The 12,965-nt window shown below is 46.2% G+C and overlaps 1 protein-coding gene across 1 annotated transcript in view; it reads left to right on the top strand.

Annotated features, from left to right (window-relative positions):
• Positions 1-331: 331 nt before the first annotated feature.
• The window catches only part of PLXNC1 (plexin C1), a 71,482-nt gene continuing 58,848 nt past the window's right edge, over positions 332-12,965 (top strand). The window contains exon 1 of the mRNA XM_067312526.1: positions 332-1,285. Coding sequence (XP_067168627.1) covers positions 332-1,285 — 954 coding nt within the window. The remainder of the gene's footprint in view (positions 1,286-12,965) is intronic.

The raw sequence follows: 12,965 nt of genomic DNA, 5'->3' as shown, positions 1-12,965 counted from the left end.
CTGGCCCCCGGCGCCGCGGTGCCGCCGCGGGGAGGGCGCCCCCGGCCCCCACCCGCCCCCGCGGGCGGCGGCCCCGGCGGCCCCGGCGGCGCGGCGGCCCCGGCGGAGGAGCCCAGCCCACCGCTCGGGCACGGGCACCCCCTCCCCTCCCTGCCTCCCTTCCCCGCCCCGAAAGAGGAACTCCCCGCCCGCGCACACGCGCCGGCCGCGGCGGAGGAAGCGGCGGCGGCGGCGGCGGCAGCGGCGGCCCCGGGGCGCAGCATGGCGCAGCAGCGCCCGCCGCCCGCCGCCACCTAAGCGGCCCCCGCGGCGCCGAGCGCAGCCCGCGCCCATGGCGGCGCCGCCGGCGGCCCTGCGCTGGGCGCTGCCGCTGCTGGCGGCGCTGGCGGGCGCCGGCGCGGGCGGCCCGCAGGTCTTCGAGGTGCCGGGGGCCCCCATCGACAACATCGAGGTGAGCCGCGGCGGCGTGCTGGTGGCGGGCGGCAGCTGCCTCTACGAGCTGCGGCCCTCGCTGCGGCCGCGGCGGCGCGTGGTGCCGCCGGCGGCGCGGGGCTGCGGGGAGCCGCCCGGCGTGCGCAGCAAGCTGCTGCTGCCCTACGAGGAGGCGGCGGGCGGCGGGGTGCTGCTGGCCGGCTGGACGCAGGCGGAGGGCAGCTGCCAGGTGTGGGAGCGCCCGGCCTACCGGCAGCGCTTCAACCGCAGCGAGGTGGTGAGCTGCCTGCCCGACGGCTCCACCGCCGGCGTGGTCTTCGAGCTGGCCGGCTCCTGGTACCTGGCCGTGGCGGCCACCTACTCAGAGGGCGACCGCGGCGCCCGGCTGGGCTGCGAGCCGGCCCAGTCAGACGCCACCACCGCCATCACGGTGCGCCGCACCGACAGCCTGCTGTCCAGCGAGGAGCTGGCCGTCGTCAAGTACAACGGGGACCCGCTGCACTTCGTGGACGCGCTCCACTGGGAGAGTCGCCTCTTCTTCCCCTACTACAAGCTGAAGGCCAAGCTGGGCGATGACGGGGAGCTGCCGAGCATGGCCGTGCTGCGCCAGCTGCGGCCCTCGGAAAGCGCCTTCATGCTGCAAGGCCAGGTGTATCTGGACTGTGGCTGCAGGAGCCTCGTCGTCTCCTCCAGCCTCGTCCGCCAGGGAGCGAAGGGCTGGTGGGTGGGTGTTTTCCGCCACAGCTGGAGCACCAAGACCTGGAACAGCACTGCTGTCTGCATCTTCGGGATGGAGGAGATGAGCGAGCAAGCCTGCGTTTCCACGCACTTCGCCGGGAACGGGAACCCTTGTGTAAGTTGTGGCACTGCTTTTCTTAAGCTTTGTCCCTTCAAACCGTTGTTGTCACTGTTGTTGTTGCCGCTGCTTTACTCCATCAGGTGTCCGAGGCAGACAGACCTGAAGGCTCGCGAAGTTCGGAGGAACTTCTGAGCTGGGCCAGGCTTTGCGCGTCAGCCCTGGCTCTGTCAGCCCTGAAAATCTCTCTAGCGCTTTGTGTTTCTACAGAGCTGATCCGCTAACGGGTCCTTGCAGGCTGTCTGATGGGTAGTGCCCTTCCCAGTCCCGTTCCAGGAAAGGCATGGAGGAAGGAACACCTGAGGGCATCCTGGCTCAGGCGTGCACCCGTTGCTGTCAAGGATTAGTCATACTTCACTGTATTTTTTATAGAGCCTAGATAAAGCATTTCCTACCTTGTTCTGTGCGTTCACATCTCATGTCATTGCAGCTACATCAGAAGTGAAAAAAAGCCCATCAAAGTGACTCCTGTGCACTGGGCTGCGTGCATTTTTATGCCTGTTGCTCACTAGTTATTTATGATTGCTTGCGTGGTGGCGGGTGTTTTCCAAAACTCCCAGGATTGTCCCTGCTCGGAAGGGCTCACAAAACCCACCCGAACATGTATACACAGCAGACAGCCATAGTCTCTTTGCTGATGTGGTGGTTACGTTTTTACAGCAGTGGTATCCCATGGAGATCCCCTTGTCACCTACTTCTGCAACACAGTCCCTTCAGCTCCTGCATCCTTTTAGAGTCAGCTGTTCGCAGGGAGGGCAGGGTGGGCAAGGCTGCCAGGTTTGCTATGGCCATGGCAACTAGTAAAACAATCAGCTAAAAATGTAATTCAAGAAAGAAGCTGCTTTCGCAAGGCCCTTCCATGCTTTTAAAAGTCACACCCCTCAGAAGTCTTCAGTTCTGTAGCAAAAGGAACAATGCTGAAATGCTGTAGTTCTCGGGGAGGACTACAGGGGATCGAGCCTTCATAATGAAAGCCCTGACCTTTTGCAGCTCCTCCTCCATCCATGGACTCTGCAGCTTCACCCCTCAATTCTTCCTCTGGTAGGACAGGCATTTGTTGTAAACTCCTTGAAAGAAGTCTAGGAGATTTACTATCGCTCCTTGACTTCCAAGATCTAGCCCGTAGCAGAGCACAGTGCTTGAGATTCTTCCAGACAAAAACTACCAGAGGGCACATATGATTCAATCTGCTCGTTTCCCTACTGAATTGCAAGACTGCTGCTGGTGTTAAAGGACCATAATTATGAATGAGAATCTGTATGTAGGTGAAACAACTGTGCTGAAGTCAATACCAAAAGACTTATTTCAACAGAGCCAGAACCAATCCTTAGATTTTCAATGACAGTTTATAACCTACTGCATGATTTCTGTGTTGTCACGTGGCAAACGTACTGAATGAAGTTCAAGTCTCCTTGCATCCCAAAATACACATTTGCTGTTTGGATTTTGAATTTGTATTCTTTGTTTTGAATTACTCATGGGGTTTCCTCCCTGGAAAACAAAGGTACTTTCTGAGCCTGCAAAAGCAAAAAAGGAACATCTCTGCACAGCAGATCCTTAATAAATACATTTCAAAGCCTGATGTTAGAAATTCCAGTTAAGTCTTTCGGAATTTATAGAGTATGGTAATGGCAGATATTTCCATCTGATCTGTGTTCTTCTGAATCCCCTATCTTCATTGTACCTGGGTGTCTGAATATGGAAAGCCGATGTTCCTCTTGTTTAAGGATAGGTCTGATTTAGCTCAAACTCCTGTTATCCCAAAGTTACTTTCATGTCCCAAAAGGCTTGTCCCTTCTCGAAATGTAGGTTGTGTTTGGCCATAACACTGAAGAATCTCAGCATTAAAAATGTTTAAAATGACTGCTTAATATTATGTCCCTAACTGTAACGATGTAGTTAATTTTGATACTCTGGCACAACGATAAATACAGCTTACTACTGACAATAAAAGGGTATTTAGTATTTTTTAAGATAGCAGACATCAGAGAGTTGAGCAGTAATATGGCCTGTAGCATTAGATGACTAATGATGCTCCCTTTTTAAGCTAATTATATGTGTTTGTAGTGTATAAACATAGAAACAAATGCAAGTTTTTCAGCTTTAATATGAATTTTTTTAGAACAGAAGGTTAGACTAGGCTAACGCAGAATAAGTTTATAGATGCCATGTCCATATGCTGCTGTTTCTGAGTTGATTTAATCCATATCCTTTTACTGTCTCTCACCAAATCATATGAGTCCCTGCAAAAGTGGAACATGTCCATGGACTTAAAAGTGTACTGGGTTCAGAACCAGCAGGAAAATAGTGCCTAGCCTGTTGGTCAGTATGGAGCATATAAGAAAGGTGTGTATAAAAGCTAGCAGTGACTCTGGCCAGAAGGGAGCTCCATGTGGGCCCCGAGCATCAATAGCATGCTGTAGAAGATGTGTAGACGTGCAGCAAGCAGCAGGGCTTACGTGTGCTTTACAGCCCAGTCCCGGTAATGAGCGTGTGAATGTGTTGTGCCTGGGATTCGCGTTCTGTACAGCGTTTGTGGCTGGTGGACTGTGTTGAACATAACCCTGATTTTTGCCTTGAAGATATCATGTGTTATAGGGTGCTGTGGGTCTTAGGCTTCTTTGCCTGGTACACTTGAATTCCAGAGCTCAGGCATGATGTGGTCTCGTATGTGAATATGGATGCATCCTGTCAGTTTATGAAGGGACTGAAAACACAGGTTTTTTCACTGTAGGAATACAGTTTATAGTGAGATGGTATGTTAGGGATTAGTGCCAGCTTTGTCTTTCTTCTTATCTTGCCATTCTTCAGATCTTTGTCGATACTCTCATTATCTTTAGGCAAGACATCTTACTTATCTGCGCTTGTACTTGCATTGCCTTGGCACTGTGTCTCTAGCAGTACTCTGCGAGGGATACTCATCCCGAGTTGTTTGTGCTTCTGAATTCCCTGATACTCTAGTCATGCATATGCTACCCTAAGTTCAGTCTGGTACTGAGCTTTCTGGCCCTACCCCAGCAAAGCACTTAAGAGCATCTTTAACATCAGGTGTATAAGAAGTTCCATCATCTTCAAGGGAACTGCCCATGCATCTAGAGTTAAGTATGAACTTGAGTACTTCGCTGGATTGGATCCAAACTGCTTAGCATCCTGTAGGAACTCATTTTGGGTGTGTGACCTCTTTGGTGTTGCATTGCTGTTTAGCCCACATTTGACATTTGCATTAGGTTTTAACGCTGGATTTGAGTCTGCCATTCTGAATGATTGATTTTTCAGATCCTTGCTTACCAACTTTTTCAAAAAGTATGTGACTCTGCCACAAATTGTGTGGAATTGCTGCTTATGAGAACAAGCTAATTCTGCCTTCATTTCATGCGGTAGTATGCACAAAGCATTTTTGTCAAGTTGTCTGTGTTTATTTTCAATGCATATATTATTGGATTTCCAGAGATATGATCCATAATTAGCAAGAGGCAAGCCTCAAGCAAAATTCTGTGAACATTTTAGTTTTCTGTTCTACTTGTTTTTCTCTGATCCACACTTAATTTTGAGTATAGCCAGTTACACACACTGTTGAGGTGTATATGTTAAAGGCCTTGCTAGCGTAAACTACACGTACATCAGTGTGTCTTCACAGTTTCCTTAGCTGTTAAATGTGAATTTGCCAAATCTCATCCTCAGTTTCTTCTCAGAAACCTGATTGAACAATAACGGACGTTTTTGGTGGATTGCAATGATGAAATGGAAGCTGCCTAGCTAAAACATGAGGAATATTGGAATTTGTCACAAACTTGTTCCAGTACCTAGTGAACTTACAGCAAGCCTTTCCTTCCATTGCTCTGAGACTGAAGGGAAGCTCCTAGAATCTCAGCTATATCCCAGTGATAGGGATCTTGCAGACCATAGATAAGCAGATGAGTCGGAAAAGAGTGCTCAAATTAGAGTACATCAACAGGAGAGAGTTGCAGGATGTTACCTAACCACAGTGACAAATCTGGAAATTAGGTTCACAGTTGGAGAAAGTGAAATGGGAAGAAAATGACTCTACAATTTTACAGGAAGAAAATATATTTAAAAAAAACATATTAGGCTTGTAACTGAAAGACAGAGGGAAGTTGTTGCATTTTGTATTAAGATGTTTATTTTATGATGTACTAAAGGCTAAGTGGCTGGCTAGCTCCTAAATGATAAGATAACTTTGTTGGATTTCCATCTGCTGTTTAATGCAAGTAAAAATATACAACAGCCTGCTCTTTGAATTTTTGCATTTTTCATTGAGAAATAAATATGTGAGTTGGTATATGCCCCTTAATTTATAAAGCACAATTTGGAATCTTGGAACAAATTTTAGCTTTCCCTTCTCTACAGAAATCAGGTGTTGAAGTCAACAGAGCCACATCAGTTTAATCATGGCCAAATTTGCAAGAATGACATCTGAATTTTTGTGGTAACTCATTTCAAAGTGAGTCAAGATCTTCTACTTAAGTAAAGATTTACTAAATATCATTTGGTATCAGGATTGGACATGTAATTAATTTTCTAGTAGTAAAGTCATTTCCTGTGTATTACCAGAGTGCTAGTATTTCATCTGCTGTTTGACAGCTGTGCAGATTTCTAGAGTTAACATTGTCTTATTGCTGAGTGAATATTTCTGTCTGGCTACAATGAATCCTCAGTTTGTCTCTATTTGGTGTGGGAAGTAAGCCACAGGAGTCTCATAAACTCTCAAATGATCAGTAATGAAGAGTTGCTTTTAGTCATCTGGCTTTACCAGGTGTTTTTAATGGAAACTTCTGAGGGCCTTGGGGAGCTCTTGAATAGAGGATTCATTTCCTTGGGATCACAGAATCACAGAGTCATTCAGGCTGGAAGGGACCTCAGCAAGTCCCTAGTCCATTCTCCTGCTCAAAACAGGATCGTCTGTGAGGTCAGACCAGGTTGCTCAGGGCTTCATCTGGTCAGGTCTGGAAACCTTCAAGGATGGAGAGTGCCCAGCCTCTCTTGGCTCCTGTTCCACTCTTTAACTGTCCTTATAGTGTTTGCTTTTTTTTTTTTTTAATCTCCTGTCCAATTGGAACCTCCCATGTCTCAATCTGTGGCCATTATCTCTAGTCATCCTGCGTGCAGCTCAGTGAAGAGCCTGGTTCTTTGGTCTCTCCAAAGCTATCTCTTCTCCAGGCTGAACCTGGTCCCTCGGCCTCTCCTCATAGGTGCTCCATTCCCCAGCCATCTGAGTGGCCCACCACTGAACTCGCTCCAGTTTATCAATATCTGTGCTGTCCCCAGATCTGGACACAGTATCCCAGATGCAATCTAATATGGGACAAGTAAAGGAGATGATAATCACTTTCATCAATCTGCTGGCTATGCCCCTGTTGATACAGCCCAGGATGCTGTTAACTCATTGCTGCCTCAGTACACTGTTTAGCCTACTGCCCTCCAGTACCCTTGAGTCCTTTTCAGCAGAGTTGCTCTCCAGCCAGTCAGTCCCCAGACCATAAATTACTGGGGGTTAGTCCATCCCAGGTGCAGGACTTAGCATTTGTCTTTGTTGAATTTCTTGAAGTTCCTGTCAGCCTATTCCTTCAGCCTATCTAGGTACCTCTGAATGGCGGTCCTGTGAGAGTATCAACTCATTTTGGTGTCATCCACAAGCTTGATCAGGATGCTTTCAGTGTCTTCCTCCAGGTTATTGATAAAGATGTTGAACAGGACGGGTCCTACGTTCCCAGAGGAACTCCACCTGTAACCACTCTCTAGGTAGAGTACAAACCATTAACCAGTACCCTTTAAGCCTGATGATCCATCCAGTTTTTCATCCATCCAGTAGCCTTCCCACCTAGACTGTAACATCCCGACTTGGATATGAGGGTGCTGCAGGAAACAGTGTTAAGAGCCCTGCTAAAGTCAAGGTAAAATGACATCCGCTGGTCTCCCTTTGTCCACAAATTGAGTGATTTCATTATAGAAGGCAATCAGGTTGGTCAGGTATGGTTTATCCTTGGGCAATCCATGCTGGCTTTTCCCAGTCACTTTCTTCTCCTTCATGTGCCCAGAAATGGCATCCAAGAGGATTTGCTTCATGATTTCCCAAAGGAATAGGTGAGGCTGACCAACCTGTGGTTCCTCAGGTCATCCTTCTTGTCCTTTTTGAAGATGTGTGCAACGTTTGCCTTTCTTCAGTTGGAGACTTCACCTGATCTCCACAGCTTTTCAAATATGAGAGGGAGTGGCCTTGCAATGATATCAGAGAGCTCAGCATCTTGGCACAGATCCCATCTGGTCCCCAGGACTTATATGGGTTGGGATTTCTCAAGAAATCCCTGGCTTGAGCCTCTTCCAATATTAGTAGTTTCTCTCCTACTTGAACTCTGTAGGCACAAAGGCCTGCTGGTGAAGAAAGAGCCTCATCGGCGTCCACTGTCACTAAATCACCTGCCCCATTCAGCAACAGGCCTGCGTTTTCCTTATGTATTCTTTTACTACTCATATGGTAGTAGAAGCTCTTCTTGAAGCCCATGACATGCCTTACCAGTTTCAACTCTAGATGAGCTTTGGCTTTCCTAGTACAATTCCTGCGCATCCTGGCAATTCCTCCTTTGTAGCTTGCTCCTGCTTCCACCTCTTCTATACTGCTTTTCTACATTATAGTTCAGTTGTGAGTTTCCTGCTTAGCTGAGCGTCTCTCCCGATACATCTACCTGTTTTTGTGAGTTTTCATGCTTGGAGGAGGTTGTCCTGAAAGACGTGCTGGCTCTCTTGAACAGCCTTTCCCTTCAAAGCTGCTTCTCATGTAATCCCATTTGTCAGTTCCCTGAAGAAGCTTTCCTTCAGGAGTCTGCTCTCCTGAAATCCAAGGTCTGTGCTCTGCTATCCTCTTTCCTCACCACCCTGAACTTAGTTATTTCCTAGTCACTAGAGCCAAGGCTGCCATTGATTATCACATCTCCACTCCATTCTTCCTTGTTTGCAAGTAGCAAATCCAGGACAGTATTACCTTCACTGACCCATCTGGCATCTTTATTAAGAAGTTGTCCCTTAGATGCTCCAGAAATCTCCCTGAATTGCTTGCTTCCCATGTGTTGTCCTTCCAGCATATATCAGGGAGTTAAAGTCTCCCATAAGAGCCAGGGCTTATGATTTGGAGACTTCTTCAAGTTGCTTGAAGACTTGGTTCACTTCCTCACCTTGTTTGGGTGGTCTGTAACAAAATCCCACCACGATGTGCTCAGTGGTCTCTTCTCTCATGTGACCCCCCAAGTTTTCACCCAGCCTGCCATCCGTCCCATAGAAGAGCTCCATACAGTTGAGCTGCTCCTTTGCAACCCCCCCCCTTTTTTTTCCCTGGCTTCTCTTTCCATTCATCACCGCACTCAATTGTGTGAGCAGTGCCACCACATCTTAGTTATTCCAAAGCAGTCACAGTTCTGCATCCATACACAGAGCTCCAGCTCCTCCTGCTTGTTTCCCAGGCATTTGTGCACAGGCACTTGAGGTGGGACCCCTTTCACCCTGTTTCATCCTTCCTGAGGGCACTCTCACTCTTGTCGCCCTGCCCTATGATCTTACCACCCCAACTTCCCTTTCCTCATTCAACTGCAAGCTATAGTCACCTTCCTCTGAAATACTTAGTTTAAAGCCTTCCTTGCCAGGTTGGCAAGCCTGTAGGCAAAGATGCTCTTACCCTACTTTGTCCAAGAGATCCCATCTCTCACTAATAGTCCTCATTCCTCAAAAAGGACCCTGTAGGACTGATAAAACCTGGGCTCCCATGTCCTTCATTTTACCCCATAGCTCTATAGTCACTCTTGATTCACTGTAGGTCTCCCTTGGCAGTGTTTGTGGTGTCCATGTGGATGGGCAACAAGGGATAGTAGTCCGAGATATGGAAAAGCACTGCCAGTTTCTCTGCAATGTACTGGATCTGGGCCCCTAACAAGCAAAAAACCTCTCTTGAAAGCACAACTGTTTGGCAGATGTATGCCTTCATCCCACGCAGAAGGGAATCTCCAACCACTTGTCATGCACCACTTCCTCTTGCTCTCTGCTAATGCTCGGTTCATGCCCAGCTGGCTTTGAAGCCTCCCTTAATGGAGCTTGTTATCCTTCCTTGGTTGTTAGGGCTCTTTACTGATTCTGTAAATTCAGATCTGAGGGCGGAGAAGGAGCTTTTCTCCTGCTGCCAGAAGCAACAAGCTTCCAGCCTCCCCCATCTCAGGTCTCCATCGGTCACTTATTAAAGTGTAGCCTCTAACTGTCCCTCCTTACTTGCATTGTGAGGCTCACGATCTTACCTCTGCAAGGTCTCTGTGAAGACCCTCTGGTTTCCTGTTCATCCTCCCCAATACTGACCTGCGGTGGTTTGTCTTCCTTCCATTGCTGTGCAATACACCAAGAAAAAAATCCTCATGGAAATCAAATCTTGGAACAGTTCACCTCCTCATTCCTTAGCCCTAATAAATCCTGATTGCGTGCACCAATATTTAAATTTGTTACTCTCTGATGCAGTAAAAAGTGACACAGGAGGCTGAAGGATGCTGAAGTTAAGAAAGAAGAATGAGGCTCCAGAAGCTTTTTCCCTTTGGGAAAGGCATTTATGTGTTCCAGTAAGCTCGAGTGTTGTCTATTGCTATACACTACTCACAAGTTTTGTGTCCCTGTTGGCTAGCTGCATCCATTCATTCACTCTAAGGCTCAAATCCTGTATTTTTACTTTTTGGCCAGACTGCAATATGTTGAGTGCTGCATGAGCAAGAAAATGCTGCCCTTCCCTCTGAGGCATGCAATATAAAGAACTGAGACGAAATCAAGCCAGAAAATAGTAGTGAGAATATAGTGGCTGCAGCTGGAATCATACAGGGATAAATCTGAAAATGAGATAAAAAATATAAAATATGAATAAATACCTTTCAAGCCAATAATCCCCAAACAGCATAGAGATCTGATCTTAAGAGTAAAATATAAGCTAATTTAGGAGACCTCTAGGCTTACCTGTGAAAGTGAAGGTGTTTTGGGACCACAGAATAAAACAGAAGGGTGGAACTGAAGAATTAGAAAAAAAAGTCTTCTGGAACAGTATAGCCTTTTTTTGTGCGTTTCATGTTTTCTTATGAGCCTGGAAGTGTTACGGGATAGATGATCATGGAGATGAATGACTCTTGAGGTATAAAGGAAGTTTAGACTGTAAGTGCATTTTAGGGCTGGATTTAGCTGTGAAAGAAAAAGCTTGGAAAGACCCTACAGTGCTGTAACCCCATTAATCACAGTGGAAGAAGTAAAAGGGCTTGTTAAAAAAAAAAAAATGCATGTGGAAAAAGGATGACAGAAGGGTGAAAGCAGCAGCTGCACCCTGGAGGGAATGGGAAAACTGGAGAAATAGGTTGCAAAAGAGAGAAGACAATTTTTGTTGTGACTGCCCACTGACTAAATCCCACCTCTTGTTATCTTTATTAGCTCAATGCCATGATGACCCTCCCTCGAGCAAGCGAAGCGAGGGGAGGAGGCTTCCAGACTTGTCAGTATTGCTTCAGTCAGATGATGGGGATGCGCTGATATGACACTAGTTATTTTACTAGTACGTGGGTCAAAATAAAATCTGGCAGCAAAGCTTTTTGGATTCTGGGTGATTACTCCCCTCTTCTGAAGTCTTATTGTACAGAGTTCAGAAGGAACCTGGGGTGTTTTGTCTTCCTTGCAGTGCTATGCAGTACACCAAGGAAAAAGCCAAAATCATCATGGAAATTCAAGCTTGGAAGGCTTCATCTCCTCATTCCTCAGCATGAGTGAGGGCTCATTGCATCCATCAATGTTTGTTACCCTCTGATCTGATAGAAAAGTGAGGACTCTAACTTTTTCTGCTTTAAAATGCTTGCAGTCACTTTTTTTTTTTCATATCTAAAACAGACTTCCATGGTACTGGTCTCACGCCTGAGTTGATTTTATTGGAGTTCTGTGCCAGTACATGGCAGTCCCTATGTTTTCTTCCTACTGCATGAAAAATTATCTTTTTCTTTAAATACGAAAGTTAATCAAGTCTTCTTTTACTCCAAGTGGCTGTTCTGGCAAGCTAATTAAAATAATTCAGATGACTGAAAAAGATTTTAATTGACTTTGGATTGATGTTCAGAAAAATTTTATTTCTGTGTGGAAAGATTTTTTGGGGTTAAGCCAGCATTCTAGTATGCAGGAGGGTTGGATTCAGCTGTTACCTGGGTCATGGGTTTGCTTCACGACTTTGAGAAATGCCTTTACCTTTTTGCAAAATGAGGATTTTAATGGTCCTTTCTCCCACTCTCTGTTTCGTGCACTAAAACAAAAGAGGTTCTTGCACTCCGGGGATTCCCGTAGATTTAGGAATCTGTCCTGGAGGCTGAGGTTGTAGTTATTTTAAGTCGACTCATGGGGGTTGTTGCCAAAGGCCCAGACCTACCTGAGCTCTTTCCCCGCCTCTACCTGCCTGCCGCTGTTTTGTGCCAGCACTTGTGTCCATGCAGCCGCATGTTCAGCTGATCAGGAGACTGGCCCAGATGAAAATTTAGGCAGGCAGACAGACAGACAGACAGACAGACAGATAGATTGGTTTCCAGGCCATTTTCCAGCTGCAGCATTTCTTTAATCAGACTCATTGCGAAGCTGTGTGTTACCTTATATATATAGGGAAAGGGGAAGCAGACCATGGCTGGGGTTGGAGCTGTTTGGGGAGCAGGTGGGATCACACTTTTGGCAGCATCTATCACTAAGATTGGCTTAAAGCAATTACAGGACTGCAAAATTAAGTTACTGCTTGCAAGGTAGAAGCCTGGGCTTGTAAGAGCCTTGGGATGGGGACAGTGTCTCACCTAGCGAAGGAGCAGTGCCTAGCACAGTATGGTCTTCCTTTTAGCACTTGATCTTCTACAGTGCAGATAATAGATTAGGGATATTTGGTTTGGGTTCTTTTCCCCCAAGATGCAGGGATTTCCTGCACTATATTTTCTTATATGAGCTGCTTACATGCTTCTGTTAGTTAGCATCGTCCAGCTTGTAAGTGTTGAGAATTGTAAGTGACATTTTGAAGTCTGCACAGGTACATTTAGTCTAGGCTTAGTGAGCCAAAACTTTTCATCCTCACTCTGATGTAACTCATACGCCACTGTAAAGACCTTATCATTTTGTGAAACAAAATAACAAGTGTGTTATTAAAACAGATTTCTCTAATGCTACATGATATTCAGATAATGTCATAATGTCATAATAAGAAAATTTGTATTATTCCTTTTGTTATTATCATAGTTTTGTCATAACATGTATTGCCAACTCTGAATTAAACATATCCTTGGAAACCTTCATTTCTATACATAGCAGAACTATGAAAGTGCAAAGAGCAAGAAAATAAGCTCTTTTTAGTGCTAACACTGACATGAACTGTATGCTGCTCTATTTCATTTTTATATTTATGTAATATGCAAGTCGCAGTTTCCTTTAGTGTGAAGCAGGAAACCAGAAAGGGGAGGATTAATGTCTGCATTTTCTGACAAGAAAAAAAAAACAAAAGAACAAATGAAGTCTGTGTGTTTGAAGAACCTCCTTTCTCTGGAATACTTGCATGCTTTTAAAAGTGGTTTCTGAGTGTATCCATAGCCTTCTTGATAGATCCAGTCAGGTGACAGCAAAACATTGCCACACGGAGAAGAACTGG

Source organism: Apteryx mantelli, chromosome 1 (assembly GCF_036417845.1).
Source record: "Apteryx mantelli isolate bAptMan1 chromosome 1, bAptMan1.hap1, whole genome shotgun sequence".
NCBI classification, from domain to species: Eukaryota; Metazoa; Chordata; class Aves; order Apterygiformes; family Apterygidae; genus Apteryx; species Apteryx mantelli.
This window is presented reverse-complemented; position numbering and strand designations above follow the sequence as displayed.